This window comes from Accipiter gentilis, chromosome 26 (genome assembly GCF_929443795.1).
Source record: "Accipiter gentilis chromosome 26, bAccGen1.1, whole genome shotgun sequence".
Lineage (NCBI taxonomy): Eukaryota > Metazoa > Chordata > Aves > Accipitriformes > Accipitridae > Astur > Astur gentilis.
Window position 1 is genome coordinate 5,356,623 of NC_064905.1, and position 23,678 is coordinate 5,380,300.

At 41.5% G+C, this 23,678-nt stretch overlaps 1 protein-coding gene and 1 non-coding gene across 4 annotated transcripts in view; both read left to right on the top strand.

Moving 5' to 3' along the window:
• The window catches only part of PANK3 (pantothenate kinase 3), a 307,492-nt gene extending 293,260 nt beyond the window's left edge, over positions 1 to 14,232 (top strand). The window contains exons 3-8 of one of the 3 annotated variants that reach the window (XM_049829417.1): positions 219 to 472; positions 1,109 to 1,285; positions 2,911 to 3,034; positions 6,226 to 6,351; positions 7,750 to 7,801; positions 8,368 to 14,232. In XM_049829417.1, the coding sequence (XP_049685374.1) occupies positions 219 to 472; positions 1,109 to 1,285; positions 2,911 to 3,034; positions 6,226 to 6,351; positions 7,750 to 7,800 (732 nt within the window). In that variant the 3' untranslated portion in view covers position 7,801; positions 8,368 to 14,232. Of the gene's footprint in view, positions 1 to 218; positions 473 to 1,108; positions 1,286 to 2,910; positions 3,035 to 6,225; positions 6,352 to 7,749 lie in introns of those variants that run through there. The other 2 variants (XM_049829418.1, XM_049829419.1) reach the window with 2 other exon arrangements.
• An 8,915-nt stretch (positions 14,233 to 23,147) lies between these two features.
• Positions 23,148 to 23,219, top strand: TRNAD-GUC (transfer RNA aspartic acid (anticodon GUC)). The gene has a single exon. It is a non-coding gene; the product is annotated as a tRNA-Asp (tRNA).
• Positions 23,220 to 23,678: the final 459 nt, after the last annotated feature.

The window sequence follows — 23,678 nt, forward strand, 5'->3', positions numbered from 1 at the left end:
TCTAAGGTCTAGATTTATAGTCAGAGTAATTTGCTAATAGATGTATTCAGAATTTACCTCTGAATTCTTCTTTGGCTTTATAGTGGGGTTGAAGTTCTTGAATTAGTCGCTTGAGAGAGCTTCTTAAAGTTAGGCAGTACAAATGTACTTACAAATTTGCAGCATGTTTAGGCAATGTTAGAACACGTTGACACTGTCTTTTTTCTTTTTTAACACAGATTGGAAACCTCCAGCTGCACAAACTGGATGAGCTTGACTGCCTTGTCAAAGGCTTATTGTATATAGACTCTGTCAGCTTCAATGGCCAGGCAGAGTGCTATTATTTTGAAAATGCCTCAGATCCTGAGAGATGCCAAAAGATGCCTTTTAACCTGGATGATCCATATCCGTTGCTGGTTGTTAACATTGGTTCAGGAGTCAGTATTTTATCAGTCCATTCCAAAGACAATTATAAAAGAGTAACTGGAACAAGGTAACTCAAAAACCTAAGCTGGGGTTGTTACTCTATGGAACAATGAGCCTTCTGTTTTCAGAGTGGTTCCTCTCCCTGACTTCCCCCCATCTATTCCTTCCCTCACTCTGTAGTATGGAAAAATATTTTATCTTTAATTTACAGCTGCATTCATTGAAGCCCATTCCCATAGTTCTGGTATTGAGGAGACTTAGTATCTTATTTATCAATCAGTGAGTGCTAGAAGTGCTCCATAGTGAGAGTTTTATAGGTTTAGTCTTAAATTTTGATAATGTGTCCAGTGAACCTGTGTTTCTTTTGCTCCGTAAGAATAAATAGTGCCCCCACATCTTTTACAGTAAATGATCGAGGATCAGTCAGTTGCATGATGTGGGTATTCAGGGAGTTTGTTTCTGATTAAGTTTTCCAGATTACATTTTTAGAATTTATAACTATTTATTAGCTCTTACTGTTTGGTTAGCTTCTTGTAAGTGACTTATATAAATGTTAAATTGATTGACAGCTGTTTGTGTAGTGAACCTTAAGCAAGAAAGCACACAGCTTGGTTTCTAAGTTGGAGGGCTTTGTTTATTAGTCAAACACAAGAATCTTTGATGTGAGGAAATATATAAAGCAACTAGTTTTCTTTCTTCTTAGTCTAGGTGGAGGGACCTTTCTTGGTTTATGCAGTTTGTTGACAGGCTGTGAAAGTTTTGAGGAAGCTCTGGAAATGGCATCCAAAGGAGACAGCACACATGCTGACAAGCTGGTTCGAGACATTTATGGAGGAGACTATGAAAGATTTGGCTTGCCAGGATGGGCTGTAGCATCCAGGTAAGCAAGAGATCTTTTTGTTGGTTCTTTTGCTGGTTTGAGGGGCTTCAAAAGCAAGACTTGAACTATTAATACTGAGAAAACTGCTTTTTGCAAACTTTTATTGTAGTCAAGTTGCATTTTTATCCTAAAAGTATATATACTCAATTTTCCTGAAGATTTAAAGCCACACGCAACCATAGGTGCCTGCTAGCTAGGTATTGAAGAAACCTCGTGTGGTATGTCATATACAGCTTTATGTGAGTGAGAGAACGTAAGGTGATCACAGGAGTGGCAAGAACAAAGTGCAGAGGAAAAACAAAGCTGATTACTTTTTGACTTCTTAGAATCTTTTAGTAGGGTTGTTATCCAGAGGAAAGGTGAGTGGTAGATGGCATTTGTGTTGCTCTTACAGTAGTATCTCTTAATTTTTTTTGAAAGACTGCCTTTTTTGGTACATGATTGACAGTAAAGGCACCTGGCATAACGTTTTAACTACATTTCTTACTTACGAAGGCTGTTGAACGTAAACAGTTTGCACCACGAGAATGAATGTCTTTTACTGCCAGTGACAGAGGATTTTTGTCATAGCTGCAAGTTTTATTTTCATTGGGGAAGATTATTGGTGATGTTACAGTTTCTCTACCCTTAAGAAATGTAAGCAGAATAAACTTTGGGAGTGAAACTAATATGTACATAAGTGAGTTCATTAAATCCTTGCTCTTATTCAGTAGTAAGAGGTCTTAATTCACGGTAACTTTATTCTTCTCCCTCTCCAGCCAGCTGAGTCCAAGCCTGTTGAGAGAGCATATGCTGAGAGGTTTTAATATGTGCAAACTTTACACTTTTAGTCAATACATCTTAACTCAGTCTGTATATAGGTATTTTTTTGTTCTCATTTACTTTTTAAGACCTTTAGGATCTTTGATGACTATTTGAGTTTTAGAATATTCCGGATTCTGGCTCTCCGAACTGACTTAGATATGGCACAGAGTCCTTGGTGGTAAAATACCATGCATTGCTATGGATTCTTGTCTTGTTTTTTATTTCTTATAATTCGTAAGAAATTACCTACTGTGTATAGTAATACAAATGCCCTTCTAATCTAGAACTTTCATTTATACAACCTAAATTGCAGTCTGTCAGCTGTTTATTTTCCGTTTCAGAGGCTTGTGTTCCATCATAAAACCGTTCATCTCCTCTCTAGTTTTCTACTCTGAGAATAGATTGGATAGATTCTGTGAGTGAGGAAGCAAGCATGAGGACTTGGAGGATTTGCCAGTCAGACTTGGGCATTAACTTAATTTACAGTGACTACATTTGCAGAGTAGTCTTGCCTAAGAATAAGACTACTTTTTGCTGTAGATGCTTCTTCATGGAAGTCAACAATCCAAACAAAAATATTTTGTTGGGGGTCATTATTGTGACAAGATTGACTGTTTCCTGTGAAGGAATAAATACGCACGTTATCGTATCAGTTGCCAAATTGCTATACTTAATATAGACTTAAATTGGAGCTCCTTAAGAGCAAACAAGCAACTTAAGGTCTGTTATAGCATAAAAATTACTTTCTTCATTGTAATTCAGAAATTACTTCAAGTGCACATGAATCACTTTGTACTTAATAGGATTTTTTCCTGTTCTAGTTTTGGAAATATGATCTACAAAGAGAAGAGAGAGTCTGTTAGTAAAGAAGATCTTGCAAGAGCCATACTGGTCACCATCACCAATAACATTGGGTCTATTGCCCGGATGTGTGCAGTAAATGAGGTAAAAACTTCTGACAAGGAAATGATCTATCTATAGGTCTATTATTTGGTTTCAGATTAAATGACTGCTAAAATGATGTATTGTTTTAAACCTTTTAGTACATTCTCAAATGAAATGAAGAAATTCATGTAGTATTAAAGAACTAGCAACTGGTTCAGAATGTTTTGGCTGTCTTTGGAGCAGTGGGACAAGGATGTCTTTGCCGATGGGGAGGATAACCTAATGAGGAGGGCTTCAAACTAGCTTTGTTGGGGAATGGACCCCAAAGCCTACAGACAAGCGAGGGAGAAGGGGAACACAGGATGTTGTGATGAAAGGTCCTGAAGTCCCCTTGCAAACCAGGATGATGGTGGGCCCAACTTAAGTCTCTGTATTCAAACATGTGCAGCATGGGATACAAGAGGACTTCTAAGTCCTGCTTCTCACGAGGGACTATCCCAACCTCTATTGGAAGGGTAACAAGGCACATCATAAGCAATCCATACTTCTCAGTGTGCTGGGGATGATATTCTGACACAAGTGCTAGGTAGGCTGAGTAGGCAAGCATGGTGCTGGACCTGCTGTTCACGAGTGAAGAACTGGTCAGGGATTTCGGTGACAGCCTTGAAATAGTTGAGTTTAAGATCCTGAGGAAAGTGAAGAAGGCAAGTAGGAGAATGGGACTCTAGATGGACTTGAGTAGAACAGGATTCTGGTTTGGGGGGGATTTAGGAAGCAAGATTTTGTGGGAGGTTGTCCCAATTGCATAAGGAGCCCAGAACAGCTTGTTGATCTTCTAGGGTAGCATTCTCACAGCAAAAGCAAAAGGTGGGATACAGACTGGCTAGGGAGTAGCATTGCAGAAGAGAGGAGGGTGCTGACAGGCAAGTTGAACTGAACACATATCAGTAGTGTACACATGCAATGGTGAAGGCTGACATTGTGCTGAGATGCGTTAGCAAGGACGTAGCCAGCAGTTCAGAGGAGGTGATGACTTTGGGCATTACCTCTTTCCCCCTGCTCCCTGACCGCCACCATCACCAAAGCAGAAGCACTGTCAAACTGGAACAAGTGTAACGGACAGGTTACCAAGACAGGGCCTTGCCCTGGAGCGCTTAACGTATGAGCAAACACTGAGGGATCCAGGTTAAGCCTGAAGAAGAAGCTGAAGCCTGGAATGGTGGTCACTATCTAGAGAGGGTTACCGAGAAGACACTGCCAGGTACGGCTGTGCATAGCAGAAGGTAGCCGTGCACAGCAGAAGGACAGGAAGCAATGGACACAACTTGTAGCAAAGAGAACTCTCATTGGTATAAGGGAAAAAATGCTCACAATGAGAGTGGTAAAGCCCTGAAACATGGACTCAGAGAGAGACTGTGAGCTCTGTGTCCTTGGAGAGTTTTAAAACATGACTTGAGCAACTTCAACATTTAAGTTGCTGAAAGACCTGCTTTGAGCAATGCATAGGGCCTGATGGCCTCCAGCAGTTTCTTCAAGCTGAAATTATTCTCTCATTAAAGCTTGTAGAAAGCCTTGCTTCTAGTTAAGCATTATTTTTAATTTTTACCAACTCTTGAGACTTCAAATTGTTTTGACACCTGTCTTCGTACTGGTTAATACAGAGACAGTTTCCTGCCATCTTCTGTTTCTCCAAACTTTGCTGAACAGAACCAGTATGCATTTAGTTGCACTATGATTAGCATGGACAGTCAGGAACCTGTGGAAGAATAATGAATTTAGGCATAGAAGATATGGGTGTCAGCACCAGGGATTTCCGCATTCATTATCAACAAGCTTTGGATAAAGTGAGGTTTAGTAACAGCTTTCTTAGAGAAGACTAAGGGTAAGTGTATTTAGAGCTCTGCTTGAAATCTATGGACGTGATAGTCTTAGAAAGATCAACAGCCTTGTCAGCTGCAGTAATCCTCCTTTTGCTTAGGACCCAGACTGATATATTTTTCTGGTTTTAATGTTGCAAGTTCTCCCTCAGTTTCCTTCTCTTTCTCACATGTCTGTCTTGGAGGAGAAAGTTGATTTTGTGGGTATTAAGTTAATTTTGGCTTTTTTGCTTTATGGCAAAGCTTGATAACAGAAGAGTTAAAATGAGGGTGAAGTTGAAGGTATATACTAATAGTCTGAGTCTGAGGCAAATGTATGCAATTTATATTTAAGGGTGGGGATAAATGAGTACAAATCAGAACTTGTAAACTGCACAAATTAGCTTTATTAGCTTTATTCCAGTTTTGGGGGGTCTAATTCCAACTATGTCACAGAGCTACAAATTATAAGAAATAGTTAATGGGGATACATAAACTAATACCTTGAATTGCTGTATAAAGATAAAATGGATTTAACTATTTTGGCTTCCTGCTTTAGAGCACAATTATGTTTGGGTGCCTTAACAGTGTGTTTACTTTGTCTTCACTATGAACTAATCAAGATGGTGAAAAACTGTTGCATGTTAGTCATTTGACTACAGGTTGAATTGTCATACTAGTTTTTGTAACAACTTGGATATGTGTATTCATCTAACGTAATTAAGCACTTATTTAAGCACTAACACAATGAAATTTTCTTTGGTTTTTGCTCTTATATCATTAAGCCAGTGTTTAAGGTTGCTTCCACTTAATGTTGGATTTATTTCAGTGAATGGGGAAAGTCAAACGATTTTCACTTTTTTACATTTGACTTGATTAAAATTCACAGCTCGCTTCTAGTATTTAAGTCTTAATCTAATGTTATGCTGAGGTATATTGAGGTCTGAAGATGAAAGGAACATCTGTTACGTCTTACTGTCTTCGGCTTCTTTACAGTGCTGCCTTGTTGCATATGGATCAAGCAGCATTGTACAGGGCTATGAAGGCATTGAGTCTTCTCTACCAAATATAAGTATTTTTCATTTAATTTCACATTTAGTTGGGCTGTTTCTTTGGCTTAATTACTGAAAATGCATACTTAATTTGAAACACAAATGCAACTTCACTGTAAATTAAGTCCTTTAATTCTTGAGGGTTGCAGAGTTTTTCCTTTTTGCCAAGTATGCTGTGTTTTAAATTTTGGAACCATGTTTTAATTGTGGATTGTTTGGGGTTTGGTTGTTTGGGGATTTTTTTCCTTGCCCGAGACAGTCTGTTCTTTCATAGCTTAATTTTTAAAAGCTGTATTAAACAGTGGAAAAACTTAATTCTTTGCTGTTTTTCTCTTCTTTTTAGAAAATAAACAGAGTTGTATTTGTTGGCAATTTTTTACGTGTGAATACTTTGTCAATGAAGCTTCTTGCATATGCACTGGATTACTGGTCAAAAGGCCAGCTGAAGGCCTTATTCCTAGAACATGAGGTATGCTGCGGTTCACTTGTCAGTATGTATTGTTTTACCATAAATCAAAAATGCGTGTATTGAGTAGCTCTCGTGTGTGATATCCTGAGACACCCAAGTACTCAGTAAGCATTGAAAATAAAAGGAGGTTTGTCATACTGTATTGGTTCTCTGGGGACAGCTTTCTCTGCCAGGGAAGTACTTCGGTCGCTTTGGGGTATCTCAGTTCATGCTATAGATCTGTGGAGAGGGACAAGAAATTAAGCTCTGCATTAAGGTTCAGCAGTCTTTCCTTGGTTTTGGAGGGAAACAATAGTAAGTATTGCATTTCAAAAGGTTACAGAGAGATCTAGAGCATGGGCCATTGAAATACTTACGTTGTTCTCAACTGAGCTTGAGCAACATCCTGAAAGTTGAGACTGCTTTTAACAAGGACTGCTTTCATGCAACCACAGGTAACACCTTCAACTTAAAGTCATAGTGATTTTATGCTCTGAGACTACCCTGTTTTTGGGCAGCTTCTGCAATCTAGATCAGTATGTAATGCTGAGAGAGTTGACTTGTTTTGGTTAAAATATAGGCAACCAGTATTAATTAGAGGTGCAGCAGTTGGGAGACTTGTAGCTTCTTGGCAGTGGGCTGGCAAATTTTGTTCTCTGTTTGTTGGTCTGCAAATGTTACAGCACTTCATTTCCCCTTGAGCTGATTCTCACAACTTTTTGTCTTTATTGCTTATCCTGAGACTGACAGTAGTCTGTCTTGGTGCTAGTGTCTGCAGTAATAGCAGAATGGTTCCTTGTTAGTTCTACGCCCCTTCAGATTTTTCTTGGATAAATTTAAAATTCTTGCATTTGGTCAAGTGTACATTCCAAACACTTCTATATTTCATAGTTGTAGGGAGGGGGAACATCTTTGCTTCCCCAGAGGGGAAAAGTAATCCAACAGGAGAACGTGGTTCTTTGTATGCAGGTGAGTATACAGCCCAAAAACTGGTGTTGAAGCTTGGACATAATTCTTTAAGAATGTGAGGTGTGGTTAGTTTAAGAAGTTTTTGTCTTACACCTTAGGAACAGTGTTGGCATGGATATCAAAGATCCTTTGACAACCAAGATATAGAGCTCCTCTAGGAAAAACAAACCAAACCCGATTTCTGTGTTTTAAGAGTCACTGATACATGTCTTAGAAGTCCTGCAGTGTATGGGGAGGCTTGGGGTGAAATCTAAAGTTAAGCTAGATGAGAAGGATAAAATGTTTTGTAAAGCTTTAAAAAAATTATTATGAAAGATTATATATTGAAAGTTTGTGGCAGTCTTTCTGTAGCATTGGTCCACCAGATGCTTTGTTGTCATTGAAATGTGAATAGTGCAGAACTTAATACCCTACTTGAACCTGAAATACTTTTTTCTTTGTTTTGAACAGGGATATTTTGGAGCTGTTGGTGCTCTTCTTGGGCTGCCAAATTTCAGTTGAGGTACCAGATGTCACTACACTGAAGTATTTTCCACCTGAATGACACTTACGGCAATGGGAACTAAATCTGGGGAGGGGAGAAAAAAATAGCAGGTTTTTCTGTAACTGTTTTTAAGAAGTGATTAGCTACTGAATATTGCCATTATAAGGAGGGGGGTTTTCACTCTGTTGGGACTTGAAAAGTGAACTGTTTGGGGATATCGTATATGTTCCTTGGTACATGTAGCCAGTATTGAACTTTTAATATGCAATACATCCTCTGAAAACAAGCTTCCAGAAGAAGGAATGCCAAACCTTTAAGTGCACAGCATGAAAATATTGCAAGTTTACTCCTGAGGCTTTAGGCCCATCAGTTTTATATATAATTGATGAATGACAAATTATTTTCATTAGTTATACTATATTATGAGCACAATTTCCAACGTGTACTTACAGAAAACAACTTTAAAAACAGTAAGGTACTATCTACAAGATGAGGAAACTGTAAACAATTGCTTCCCACAGTAAGAATAGTAATTATTTTATTTTTATGTGTGATGGAAGTAATATGAATGCTTTGATTTTCAGTGGGAAGAATAGAAACACAAAAAATCAGCCAAAGCAGCAGATTAAGCAGTTGATGTTTTGAAGGTTTTGTGAAGATACTCACTTGCCCTCTTCATTTATTTGAAGATGCAGCTGTTATTTTGGGAAGATCCCCTCTGTCTTTGGTTGGATTTGGAAAAGAATTTAATGATAAGTGAAGGCAGATTGCCGAGGGCAGGGGGGTGGTTGATTTTCAGGACATGACTTCCAAAATGCCTTCTGGTTTGTTTTTGTTTGTTTGTTTCTCTTATAAATTCTGACATCATGCATCGTTATTTGTAAAGGTACCACAAAGCCTTAGAGAATTGAAGAAATACTTATAAAATAGACTAAATATGGGACCTCATAATTGTGATGCTTTGGCTCATTTCTGTGGAGGTTTGGAAAATTTCTGCCCGATCCTACTAATTTGAAAATGTGATTTCCCCTTAATTTTATAAGAGTTGATCAGAATCTAATTAGATGTTGAAAATGAAAGGTTGTTAGCTTGCTTTTGGATTTGGAAGTTTGTTTTTTAAAGTTGAGGACAGCATCAGAGTTTGTATTGCAGCACCAAACGGACCAATATTTAGTGCACTTGCAATATGGAATCATTAATCAAATTGTGGCCTTGGGATAAAATCCATACTCTGGAACTGATCTTTGGGGTTTTCTGTATACTTTTAAAATTTGCAGTTGTGATTATTGTAATAAGTTTAGTCCTGAAGCCAGGGCATGAGATCTTAAACTTCTAAGAATATTATACAGTTATTAGCTACATGACTCTTTGTGGACTCAAGAGCTACCCAATTTTATGATATCGTTTTAATGTTAAATTTTTCCTATAAGTGCATGAGGAGCAACCAGACTAGAACACATTCATATCTGGGGTTTTAAGGTATTTTTAAAACTGCTCGGGTATTCCACAGCATGGCTGTGTTGTATTCACAGACCCATCCACCTACTGTGTCAGAAACCTCTGTGTGTTATTTTCAGTCTTCTCTTTCTTTTCTTAAAATTCGAAGCCCCATACTAACATCATATATTGTTTTTTTAATTTTCTGTGGTCCTTTAAGGGTACAGTAACTTAGAGTAGCCAATTCACTAAGCCCAATGCCAATCACAAATGCAGTTCCATTTAGTGTTGCTTTTCTTGATACTCGTACTACACTTCCATTGTGCTTGCTTTGATGTTTCATTTTAGACGTTAAAAAACCAAACAAAAATTACACTCATAGTCCAACTGATCTAATGCTAAATCAGAGCACTTCAAAAAATAAGTGAGCATGGTTTTTATAGAATGTCTTTATAAATGCTGTATACCGTTCCTTTTAATTTACAATTGACTATAGAAAGTAACTTTTATGTGGTTATAAAACTCTGTAAAAACTTAATTTTCTGAATGTTTTGACAGCCTTCTGAAAATTTTGCAAACCAACTGCGTATTTTCCTTGCAAAGTGAGGTACTTGACACGTACTACAGCTTGATTAGAAAGAGTTCTTTTAGACCATATTTATTGCTCCTTCACTTCTCGTTTTGTGATACGGAAAGAGAGCTGCTCCTGAAGCAATGGTTAGAAGTTACTTGTATATTTAACCAGAAGCACATGTAGAAGGTGATTATGTAATGACCGTGGTTAATTTAAACCATTTGAAGTTGATATGACCTAAGATACATTTTTAAAGTAAATTGTAGAGTTACAGAATAAATTAACGGAGTAATTCTTGAATAGCTGTACTGTATAGAAACTACTGTGAGAATCAAAAAGTATGCCCTACCTCTATTTTACTTCCCTTGAGCTTCTAAAAAATTGGCTTCCTTTTGCTGGTTTTATCAGCACAATTGTTACTTATTACAAGAGCAACCAGGGAAGTTTTCAAGCCCTACTGTAAAGCCCAGGGGTCCCGTATTTAAGCCACATCTTTGGTTTTCATCTCATTTTCACTCAACTTAGAACTTGTTACTAGAGTCTCCAAAGATTGACTCTACCACCACATAAAATGCTAGGCATCACAAATAGTTGCAAGATAAGCCTTAAAGTCTTTTCATATAAATTCTGTTTTAAATAGGTTGAAAAGGCTTGTTTCTTTTATACAAATCACTGAAGTAACTTGCTTTTTCCTGATCTTCTCTGTTTTTACTTTCACCCTTGCCGTTTCTTTTCCTTTTCCTCAAAGCTAACTGGTTGAAGCAGCTTTAGAGTGAATTGATTCAGTGTGATGTACTGCAGTAGAGAAAATTTGGGGATTTCTCAGGGCTACTTCTGTCTTCTTGAGTAGAACCACTTCTCTAGAGGAAAGTTGTGTGCTATTTCCTCTTCTAAAGTAAAACATAAAGCTCATTTTGAATGTGTAATCATTTTCAGCTCAATCAGCCATGTGAGTGCCTTTTTAATTTTTTCATATAATGCCAATTTTGCTGGTACTGGGACTTTATCCATGAGGTTTCCTAACCAGCATTGCTTACCAGAGAAATGGCAGATAATTTTATTGGCCATGGAGATGATCTCTTCAATCCAGTGTAGCTAGAGATGCCAGGAAAACAGCATCAGGTTTCTGGCTTCCTATGCCTGTAGCCCTTATCTTGGGGTAATGTTTCTGCATTTCTTGGTCTCATTCCTCCAGCTTGATCTTTTTAAGTATTACACACAGTTTTATTCTATCAGTACCTCCCTAAAAATCATGTGGTTTTAGTCAGATAAGTACAGATTATTTCTGGCCAAGGAAGTTCATTTTTAGATGAAGCTATTCCAGGTTGGTATGGCTATTAAACTTAACCACTTTCACCTTTCTAGTTCTACGTAGGGTAACTGCAATTTGAACAAGAAGGGAACTTCTTCTACAATACATTTTGAGTATTTAGCAAGCTGGAGTGAACACATCCTCAGCGTTCTTTACTAAAGCTAGCAGAGGTTTAAGTATAAACGCTTTCATTCTTTTTAGTAAAGCCTCAATAAATTTAACAGTTTGGGGGGAAGCAGCACTGGTACACTTTCTTATAGTCAAGATTTTCAAAGGGTGTTCAGATGTCTGACCTGCCTTTTGAAGATCTTTCCCTCTCTCTAGTGTTCTGCAAGCAAGCACCTGTGTGATTCTGCCAACACCTCCGTTCATAATTTAAGAGTTACAGTGTGGAAAGAATATGAGACCATGCTGTCCCACTTAATCTCAGCCTGTATATTAAGAACAAAAGTTCCTTTCTGGCTTCTCATAACGGATTAAATATTCCTTCAGTAGTACAGAGATTACTACTTGCATTTGAGTTGTTGGTAGTATACATGCAAGGTGACTGTATTTCCTTTAAGGGTTGTAATACTAACTCTATGTCTCTATCCAGTATAGGTCTTCAGGAAGTACCTACTTTCAGATAAGTTGCAATAACTTCTCATTTTAAAATGTTTCAGAATAACAATGGGTTTTTAACATTTGGAACTAATTAAAGTGTCTTATCTAGAGCAAATCTGTGCTTCTTAAAGACTAGATGGTGTCTAATGCCTAAATTTACATTCAACTTGTTTTTAAATATCACTTTCACTATTCACGTTCTGGATAGTAGGTGGCTATAATCCCAAGGAAACAGTTTAGTTCAGAACAGAGATGAAGGTCAGTGCAGTTCTGTTGAGCTGGTTGTGGTCAGCTTTTTATCCTGAGTTCATCTGCACACCTAACGAGACTAGTTCTTTCCCTTGTCAGTGTCTTCCTAGTGACAGGGCTTTCTACATCCTTTTTTTTGGATTATGTAGGCTTAAGAAAACCTGTAATATGTAACAGAGCTTTGCTTAGGTTAAAAAGTGAACAAAAATCTGTGGGTCAGATTAGAAGTATTTGACCAAGACCTGTAGGTCACAGTGCAGAGCTAGGAACACGCTTGACACATACAGTTACTGTTTTTAATTTTTCCATTTCCTGTTAACGCACAGTGATGGGGGCAGGCTTACAATCATTGTGGATAAAATGGGTGAATTAAGTCCTCAGACATGACCATGGGAGATTAAAGAAGTATCACAGTATAGAGGGATCATTCCCTGCTTACATTCTTTAAGTTTTACTGATATATTCCAAAGTACATCACCAGTATTATCATCTGTTGATAAAATTACTAATTCTTTGAGTTTAAAAAAAGTCTGCAGAAGCCTGTTTTATTAGTTTCGTTTACTTCACACATGTAAAGCATATTAAGTATTCTTAAAAACACACTTTCTGAAAACATCTCAAAAGATGCTGTAATATATATGTAATTATTAATGTGCTAATGGAATATGTTTGAGCAGTCTAGGTTTGCATAACTGAGTGCCAAATCCTGCTCACTTCAGTTACTTGAGTAGATGATTTTCTTAAATGGGGACTGTTTTAAACTAATGAGCAAGATTTGGCCTCGAGTTCTTCTGCCTGGTAATGCTACTTTGCATATTCCTGCTGGTGCTAAATCATTTGTTGAGAGTAAAGATTCTAAATAGAAACTGTAAATAAAATATTTATGGCCTGGTCCTTTTGACAGACTTTAAATTTATCATTTGCAAATATTTTTTGGCCTTATTTCAAATTTCCCTTCTGGTTTTTTTTAGAGTATGTGGACTGTGTTTGTTAATGTGGCAAGTCATTGGCAGGTTTGGCTTCCTGTGCTGCTTTCTGTAAGGCCCATAACTTTCCTGTTGCGCATTATGATACAGATGACTTTTCATTGCTGGATTTCAGTGTTATCCTTCATATTGTTTTGTCATTGTAGCTGTTTAAGCAAATTGTATCAAGTAGAACACAATTGGCATTTGTTCTCTGCTAAAACTTCAAGAAAATCAGCTGTTACTTTAAGCATTTGAGGAAGTTGTCGAAAAAGCAAATATACCAATTTAAAATAATATTAAAAGCTAAATGTGTTAATTAGTCTTGCCTATAAAATAAACTGGAATATGCTGTGTCAGTTGCTAATCTTTGCTATAAATTGCTAGCATTTCACAATTCTTCTAGCATCAATTTAAGAAGATTGTAAATACAAGCTTTGGGAGGAGGTATATTAGTTTCAGATTGTGCATTACAAAAGAATTTAATTATAAGACTAGTGAATTAGTATTTTGAGATGTGTTAAATTACAACATCTAGAACATGAAAATTAGTGTGTTGATGTTATAGAGATAGGACATAGAGGGCTTTTGATAATCTGCACTTTTTTACATTCCCGAGTGCTGGCATTTTAACAAACAAGTATTTAATTTTCCGTCTACTGTCTCATCGTATGCAGGCCTTCTAATCACCAACTTATGTCTTCAAATACTTGTTTTAGTTAGTAAAATGGACAGGCAAATTTATAAATTGTAAACTCTTGTAGGATGGAAGTTCTCTGAGGAGCCATTTGGTTAAGTTGCCTTATTCTATTACATTGCACTCATGTTATGTCTCCACTTTCTTGTTTACTGTTCAGACACTGAAGATGTGATGTAAAAATATGTGCTACAAATTTTTATTCATAAATTACTGATTAATACCTTTGTGTCACCTGTTAATACAGCTCTTGTAAATGATACCTTTATGCCATCTGTAATACAGCTCTTGTAAATTGTTTAAATTATTTTTCTTTTTATAGATTCTCATTATTGAATGTACAGATTAGATCCCTTTAATATGTCACTGAGTCATTTGATTGGGGCGCAAATATGGCCAATGCTGTAATTCATCCCATCAAAACTGTAAATAATTCTTTACTGCTTGTTTGCATGAATGAAGTTTGGATTTCATTTACTTTGTCATAACCCAAATCCTCTGTGACGGGCCTACTTTTTACAGTTTTATTTTCCTGGTTTTATTACCATTTGTTCTGTATGAATGTTGAAACAGTACTTTGTCTTTTCCTAATAAATAATTTGAGATTGTTCATTGTTTGCCTACATTTGTGGGTTTTGGGGGAGGGATTTCTCAGTGTGTTTTTTTTCCTTTAGCATCATAAATTGCTGTGATACTTGATACTGGGGGTGGCTGTGTAGCATATTATCCTAAGGAAACATGACTGGTATGGTTTTCATGCTCTTTTCTTCCTCCCCTTTAATAAAAGCCTGTATTTCACAGTTCTTAGATTCAGGTCGTCTTTTTAAAATCATTTGATGTCTTAATGTTAGTTTTCGAGTCTTGAAGTAGAAAGCATGATGTGAAGCTACCATAAGTTTTTGCCTTCTGAATTAACTTGAGAACACATGCTGATTCATGCACACAGGTGACTCAGTGATATTTTCCTGTTGAATAAAATACTTCACGTATAAACTGCACATTATATATAAACTGCAATTACTCCTCTATTGGAGTTGTTCTTTGCTCATGTTTTGGAACAGCCAAATTACGTTTTCCTGAAGTTGTTCTGACTGGATGGGCAAGAATCTGTTGGGAATGAAGTCTGTGCCACAACAGCATGCTGGCAGTGCATCTTGTGACGAGCTTGCTGTGTCAGAAACTGTTCTTCAGGATTCACTGTACAAATATTTTACCCATCCAAACTACAAACCTTTGTTTTAAAACTGTTAAAAATGAAACCCTGAAAATTCCATTCTGTGTTGTATCTCCATCGAGTCTGGCAAAGAGGAACTCTGCACCACAGTGACTCTTTTTACCTAGGTGAAATGAGCTTGTAAGAAATACAAGTTCCTTTACAAGTTGATGGGGTGTTGATTTGTTCAGTTTGTGGGGGTTTTTTAGTGCAGAAATATCTCTTCTTTCTTTGAGTGAACTGCAGTAGCTTTTTCTGGAAGCTGGTTTGCATTGCAGCTGGGATCCTTAACTGCTTTCTGGCGCAGTCTGTGTGCAAGCTCAGGGGACGGGGTAAGCTGTGTGAGCTTCATTTAGTTCTGTCTTATCTGTGGATCTGATTAAAAAAAAATAAGTTTGTATGAAACAAGTGACTTCTTACTGTAAGACTATTCAGCCAGCTGTATTTGAATTTTTATTGGACTCACAAATACAAACCTCTAATTTAATAATCCTTGTAACTTCCCTCTTTTTAGAACTATAGATTAAAAATGAAGCTTGCATTTTGTCCCAGAGTGAACCCCCCCTCCCCCCTGCTCCAAAGGCATTTCCATGAACAGGTGTTCTAAAGGTGTATCCACTTTCTGCCATTTCAGGCTATAGTATGAAAAAGCAGTAGGAGTTGCCTTGTGCGCAGCACATGGGAGGTACTGGGGTGGTTGACCCCATTCTCCTGTTTCCAGTCTGGAGGGAGCCGACCCCACCGCTCACTGTGGACTCAGCACCGCGTCTGCTGCACCGCGAGCATCGCTCTGCTTCGGGGAGGTGCATCTCCATGTCCACAGGGAACTTTTATGCAACCTCTAAGTATGTGGTTGAGAGAGTTAATTTGGCAATGGTGGCTCTGTTGCAACCTTACGGTTGCCCTCATGGGGCAAATTGCCTCCAGGAGGCTGCAGTAACTCTGTGGCTGGCCCATAGTCCTGGTGTGGGCCCTGGAAGCTGGGTGGAGGAAGGGAAATGATGAGAGTAGCTCTGTTACAGCAGGGTCAGAAGCACTTGCAGAAGAAACAGTATGAACTTTAGGTAAAAATTTTTCTTCCAAGGACACAACAAAGCTCTTCAGTTCCTGAAGGTGCCTTTTTGGGGAAGAACATAAAGCTATGCCATACAGAAAGGATACGTGTGCACTGAGAGTGCTTAAGGTCTCAGAAACATTTTTGAGTTGATGAGTAAATGGCAAATTTTTAATGGGACAGATACCTCTGTGGCGTATGAACACTTCATCCTCTCAACCTTTTAGATTCTGTCTGAGCAGCGTTGACTGAGAGAAGCTTTTGGCCATGGTTTATTGCAGCATCCTGCATTGGTTTCCTTTACGTAATTATAAAGGAGATGTACGTATTTCTTTGCCCTAGAACAGCTTACACATTGAGCAATGACTAGAGGAAGTGTTCTAGCAGATATTTGCATGATGAAACCTGAAAGAAAGAGGGATCCAAAATGACAGTGTATTTCAAGCAGATGATAAAATATGTTCATCAGCTGAGGGGGAAGAAGTACAAAGACAGTGAAGATTCATAGCCAAACTCTGGAGTCTGCAAGTCTTGAAAGGTAAAGGGTCTGCAGCCTGTGTGATTTTAAAGCAGAGTAAGCACCTAAGTAATTACTTGCAAATTAAATTTTGAGTAGTTTCTATACTGCTTGTCATAGCCCTTTGAGTCTGGCTGTTCAGCCAATTTTACATCTACCCTATTGTCCATCTATTCACTCTGTATTTCACCACTTTGTATCTCAGTTACCTATGAGAGATGATGTCAAAAGCCTTGTTAAAGTTGGGATAAACGGCATCTGATGGTCCCCTGTTAGCTACAGAGCCAGTCATCACTGAAAGCTATTGGGTTGGTCAGGCACACTTTGCCCTTGGTAAAGCCACACTGTTCCTAATCGCTGCCTTGTGCTTTGCGTGTCTGGATGTGTCTTCTAGTAAGACTTGGTCCATAGTCTTCCCGGGAACTGGGGTGAGGCTGACCACCCTGTAGTACCCCACGTACACCTTCCTGAGGATGGGTGCGACATTTGCCTTTCTTCTGCCATCAGGAACCTTCCTTGGTGGCCATGATCTGCCAGTGGTCAGCTCCATCCTCGCCCTTGGGCAGAGCCTGTCTGGTCCTACGGCATCGCGTGTGCCCAGCCAGCTCCAGGGCTCCCTAACTTGTTTTCTCCCACTGGAGTGGTGTATTGGGTTTGTGTGGCAAGCTTTTGGTGGCAGGGGGGGCTTTAGGGGTGGCTTCTGTGAGAAGCTGCCAGAAGCTTTCCCTCTGTCCCATAGAGCCAATGCCAGCCGGCTGTGAGATGGACCCACGGCTGGCCAAGGCTGAGCCCATCAGCGATGGTGGTAGCACCTCTGGGATAATGTATTTAAGAAGAGTGGGAAAGTTGCTATGCCACAGGAACTGCAGCCAGAAAGAGGAGTGAGAATATGTGAGAGAAACAGCCCTGCAGACCCCCAGGTCAGTGCAGAAGGAGGGGGAGGAGATGCTCCAGGCGCCGGAGCAGAGATTCCCCTGCAGCCCGTGGGGAAAACCCTGGTGAGGCAGGCTGTCCCCCTGCAGCCCAGGGAGGTCCACGGGGGAGAAGATCTCCTCCTGCAGCCTGGGGAGGACCCCACGCCGGAGCAGGTGGGTGCACAAAGGAGGCTGTGATACTGTGGGAAGCCCACGCTGGAGCAGGTTTTCTGGTAGGACTTGTGACCCCACGGGGGACCCACGCTGGAGCAGGCTGTGCCTGAAGGACTGCAGCCTGTGGAAGAGACCCATGCTGGAGCAGTTTGTGAAGAACTGCAGCCCATGGGAAGGACCCACATTGGAGAAGTTCATGGTGGACTGTCTCCCATGGGAAGGACCCCACGCTGGAGCAGGGGAAGAGTCTGATGAGTCCTGCCCCTGAGGAGGAAGGAGGAGCAGAAGCAACGTGTGATGAACTGACTGTAACCCCCATTCCCCATGCCCCTGTGCTGCTGGGGGGGGGGGGGGGGGGGCAGGTAGAGAATTTGGGAGTGAAGCCGTGCCCAGGAAGAAGGGAGGGGTGGGGGTAAGGTGTTTTAAGATTTGGTTTTATTTCTCATTATCCTGCTCTGATTTCAATGGTAATAAATTAAACTATTTTCTGCAAGTCAAGCCTGTTTTGCCTGTGATGGTAACTGGTGAGTGATCTCTCCCTGTCCTTATCTCTACTTATGAGCCTTTTGTTATATCTTCTCTCCTCTGTCCTGCTGAGGAGGGCAGTGATAGAGTGGCTTTGGTGGGCACCTGGTGTCCAGCCAGGGTCAACCCACCACCAAGTGGGGAATGCCTCGCTCCCACCACTTCTGCTCCTGGGCTTGAGGAGCTGAAAGCCTGCAGACAGACCTTAGAAGTGAGAACCTGGGGCAAAGAAGGTACTGACTACCATAGCCTTTTCTGTGTCCTTTGTTACTAGGCTTCACAGGGTCGTTCTGCTGAAGGAGACCGGTGTATTGGGGTGAGGTGTATCCAGGCAAAAGGCCCTGAGTTTTGGCCAGGGACTGTTTTTTAGAGACTGGTGGCAGCAGAGGAATGCAAGCCTGGAAGCAGGAACGGAGCAGGTGTTGCTAGCAAGGGAACGTAAGAAAAGGGGCTCTGCGCTGTAAATGTGAAGGGCTAATACCCAAATCAGTGGCATTAGAGATGCAGGGGAGAGAGGTGTCACTGGAGGAACTGACTGCAGCAAATTAAGTTTGCTGCTTCTAAAAAGTACTCTAAGTCAGTGTCATCGACCTGGAAGCCATTTTAGCTGTTAACTCCAGTCATCTGCAGTATTTGACTTTGCTTTGAGTTTACAGCCCCTTATCGCTTTTCTGTTACGATCAATTTATTACAGCTTATCACTTCATATGAATTCCCTGGCAAGTTCCTGCCAGAGGCCATGCATCCCTACAGTTTGCTCAGGACAACAGGAACCAGAGCATTCTGCGTTTTCTTGTTTTGGGTAGATAGACCTTTTTCCAGGACAATCCCTAGCAGTCCTATCACCTACCTGTCTAACTTTTCTTACTAGAAAGGATCATTTGTTTCAGCGTTTCAGGCTGATGGGTACATTGGAGAAGTGTAACCTCTGCTAGGGGGAAGTTGAAAGGCTTTGCTCAGTTCTGTGTTTAATTTCCATGGAGTTATGTTTCACTTAAGGAACAACCTACAATGGTAGAATCTGATTTAAAATCTTAACCAAGGCCTACAGGTTCATGGCTGCTTATTAGCTTGGAGATCAGCCTGCCATCTGTGAGTAATACAGTGTTCTCACTTTTCTGAAGGGGTTGTACTAAATGTATAAAAGGTTGTGAGTCTTTCATAACCCATGTGTCCAGATATGCAAATTACTGAGTTGTCTCTGATGTAATCTGTTTATGTACTTTTTATATCACAGGCTTTTGCTGGTTTGCTACCTGTGGAGAGTTATTGATGTCGTTTGACAGTAGACAGTAAGATTTCCCGGGGAACGTGTAGGAAGTACAAGGATTTACATCAGTAATTTAAAACTAAGAGGAAAAGGCATTACTTAGGCAAGACTTTTCAGGTCACTGTTGGAGAGCTGTTCGCAGGGCATGGGGAATGCTGAATTGCTGTTCTGAAGCCAGCTCTGGGACTTGTGACAAGGTTAGTGCTGGACAACACCGACCTACTGATGGATTCCTCTTTTCCTTCTTCCCACCAAGTGCTTTGCTGTGAGTTGTTTGTCCCTGGTGAAGCGGAGGTTTTAGAAAAGGATTTACCTTCATGAAGGTAAAACACTTTGCTGAGCTAATGGTGTGCACAACTATCCCAAGAGTAGAGCACACCTGTTCTTACTGCAGAGGATAAGGAGGGGAAAAGCCACAACCCAAACAAACAAACAAAAAACCCCATCGTCGCCAAGACTCTGTAAGTTGGTACCAGGGGAATTGCAAGTGTTCAAAATCTAATAACCTCATCTCTTTTCTGGCCATTAAATTTACTTACGTTTAAATTGCAATTGAGTCATCTTTCAGTTTTGGGTATTTAATGGCAGCCAGTTTTTAAGAGAGCCACCATTCCCCATCCTCTAGAAACCAGTCTGCTTTACGTTACCCACCTGCCCTTCCCAAATTCATTCTCTCGCAGGTGTTGGTGTGAGTGACTTGCAGGCAGGGCATTCTGGCCCCAGGTCCTGCGCTAGGCTGAGGCTTAACATTGGTTTCTGATCTACCAGGAAAGGTGATGAATTTCAACAGCATGAGACCTTTTGTTTGTAAACTTATAAATGGGATCAGTTCAGAAGCCTTCCAGGCTCTATAGCCATCATTTGCACAAGGTGTAGAGCTGACAGCTGGAGGCCATAGCTGTTTCAGCTTTTCTCAATTAATCCGTTGCTACCTCTAAGTTAACACCCCAGCTGTCTGGCACTTTATGGGTATTTGTTTGTCAGCTCAAACTGAGACCTATATGAGACAGGAAAACACTTCAGTCCTGCAGTTCTCATGTCCTTTGAGAATTAGGGTTTGATTCTGCTACCACAGGAAAACTGATGACATGGAGAAGGATGGAGTAAAGAAACCTTCAGACAAACAGATATTAGTTCTGCTACGGGACAGTTTTAAAAAATCAGTTTCAGCTTCTACCAGGAATGTACTGTAGAGGTTATAAACATCTTTCACACCAAATACTGCTGCTCTTTGCTCTGATGGGGTGAGAATGGGACCTCTGGGGATCTCATAAAAGGTGTGTGATTTCAAGTTCTCCATTTTCAGCTGCTCTTCTCTCACACTGGGATCTTGCACGAGGAAGGAGGGCAGAGAGTTGCCAACGCAAACAGCTTCGCTGCCAGACCAAGAGGAGCTTTAGGCAAACACTGCAATATGCAGGAGGCTGCCTTAGCACACAGATAAGGTTACAAAACGCTCCGCAGCATGTTCCAGCCTGGGAAATTAATGTAGTATTAATTTTAAGCTGTTTGGTGACAGTTCACTAGCTGTGGTTGTGCTTTGGCTCTATGTCCATTTCCTCTGTGTCAACTAACAAACCCCAAATTAATCTTGACACAAAAATAACAGCTCATTTCCCACCCACGGCTCTATAGGTGCTGCCTCAGCGTGGTGATTTCCCCTACCTACAGCTGGATATGACTGATTAGGATGGGTGGGAGTCCCCTTTTGCCTGTAGCCCATGACAGTGGCACTAGGTGCTCGCCCCATGTGGTTTTTAATCACATAGACGTAGCGCTTGGGGACATGGTTTAGTGGTGGACCTGGCAGTGTTAGGTTTACAGGTGGACTTGATGATCTTAAAGGCCTTTTCCAACCTCTATGATTCTATGTTTTCTTTGGCATACTCCTTGAGAAACTGTCATCTTGTGGCCTGGATAAGTGCACTCTTCACTGGGTGAAAAACTGGCTGGCTGGACAAGCCGAGCGGGTTGTGGTGAATGGGGTGAAATCCAGTTGGCGGCAGGTCACAAGTGGTGTTCCCCACGGCTCAGTGTTAGGCCCTGTTCTGTTTAATATCTTTATCAATAATTTGGACGAGGGGATCAAGTGCACCCTCAGCAAGTTTGCAGACGACACCAAGTTGGGAGGCAGGGTCGATCTGCTCGAGGGTAGGGAGGCTCTACAGAGGGTTCTGGACAGGCTGGATCGATGGGCTGAGGCCAATTGTATGAAGTTCAACAAGGCCAAGTGCCAGGTCCTGCACTTGGGTCACAACAACCCCACACAGCGCTACAGGCTTGGGGAGGAGTGGCTGGAAAGCTGCCCGGCAGAAAAGGACCTGGGGGTACTGGTCAACAGCCGGCTGAATATGAGCCAGCAGTGTGCCCAGGTGGCCAAGAAGGCCAACGGCATCCTGGCCTGTATCAGAAATAGTGTGGCCAGCAGGAGCAGGGAGGTGGTTGTCCCCCTTGTACTCGGCACTGGTGAGGCCGCCCCTCGAGTCCTGTGTTCAGTTTTGGGCTCCTCACTGCAGGAAAGACATTGAGGTGCTGAAGCGTGTCCAGAGAAGGGCAACCAAGCTGGTGAGGGGCCTGGAGCACAAGTCTTACGAGGAGCGGCTGAGGGAACTGGGGCTGTTTAGCCTGGAGAAGAGGAGGCTGAGGGGAGACCTTATCGCTCTCTACAACTGCCTGAATGGGGGTTGTAGCGAGGTGGGTGCTGGTCTCTTCTGTCAGGTGGCTGGAGATCGGACAAGAGGAATGGCCTCAAGTTGAGGCAAGGGAGATTTAGGTTAGATATTAGGAAAAAATTTTTTACTGAGAGGGTTGTCAAACATTGGAACAGGCTGCCCAGGGAAGTGGTTGAGTCACCATCCCTGGAGATATTCAAAAAGCAATTGGACAGGGTACTTCAGGACATGGTTTAATGGGCATGGTTGGACTCGATGATCTTGAAGGTCTTTTCCAACCTAAATGATTCTGTGATTCTATGATTAACTTCTTCAGGTCTTGTGAAATCTGGAAGTGAAGTCTCTTCTATTGAGTTTTCCCTGTATTCTCAGTGTGTATTTCCTAGTTTTCTGGAATTGGCAGCAGTTTGGATAGGGAGAGAAACGTTTCTGAATCTTCACCAAAAAACCCCAAACTTTTTTCTAACTTTTTGCTGTTAGAGATGGATCTTAACTCAGACTCTGACATGCTGCTTCCACGGAAGTGGATGCAATGCAGCATCACGTAAATGCAATCTCCTGGCTTGCTTTGATACCAACAGAGCAGTGATTGTGGACTTAGACGCTGCAATAAGTATTGGAGCTGAGCTTACATGTTCTTTAAAGTGTATAACCTATAGACATAGCATGGATGTGTATGTACGTGAGTGTGTACATTTGTAACGTAAATACAGAAGCCCGAGCTCAGCCCTTACGCAGGAAGCTTTGTGGTGAGCACCTTTTCAGTTGAAATAGCACAGACGGTCTCAGCTCTGGACACAGCGGGTGCGAGCAGAGCTTGCGCACCGCGGAGAGGCCGAGGCAGGGCAAAGAGTCGCTCCCCCGGTATTTTGAGCAGCCTCTCTGTGCTGCCAAGGTTGGATCGTTGCAGCCGGAGCAACCACAGTGACCTGCAGCCAGAGAAGTAGAGGGACAGGAGAGGAAACTGCCGGTCCCCAAGGGCATCAGTGAAGGGATGACGGCGGGATGATGATGATGATGGTGATGATGATGATGGTGGTGGTGATGATGATGATGGTGATGATGATGATGGTGGTGGTGATGATGATGATGGTGATGATGATGATGATGATGGTGATGACTGGTCACCGCCGCGCTCGGGCGCCGTCACAGTCGCTCAAGTAAGGCGGTTGGGGAGACAACTCCCGCTCCTCGTTAGTATAGTGGTGAGTATCCCCGCCTGTCACGCGGGAGACCGGGGTTCGATTCCCCGACGGGGAGGCACCGTCGCCTTTTCCTCTCCTGCCCGGCCCCACGCCTCGCTGCCATCGGTTTTTATTTGTCCTCCTGTCGGTCCGGTACCGGATCCCGTGCGTGGGAAAGAGGAGAGCTGGGCGGGGGGGTGTGAAGGCGCGGAGGGCTTACCTCGTGGGGAAGAGCATCGGGCCGTGGGCGGTGGGAAGGGCTCGGGGGGTGCGGCTGAGGTGGGGCGGGCGCCGAGGGGCCCTCCCGCTGCCAGAGCCAGAGCCAGCGCTCCTCTCCTCTTCCTCTCCTCCTCCTCCTCCTCCTCCTCCTCGGGGCAGGGGGCTCGGGTGGGTGCGGAGCAGAAACCTTCGTGGTGCTACACTAGGAACGCTGCCTAACGCGCGGCGATGCTCCCCGACGTGCATTTCCAATTGAGCTGACTCTAGCGCCTGCTCCAGACGAAATCTAACCTTAATTTTTAAAAATATCCGGTGA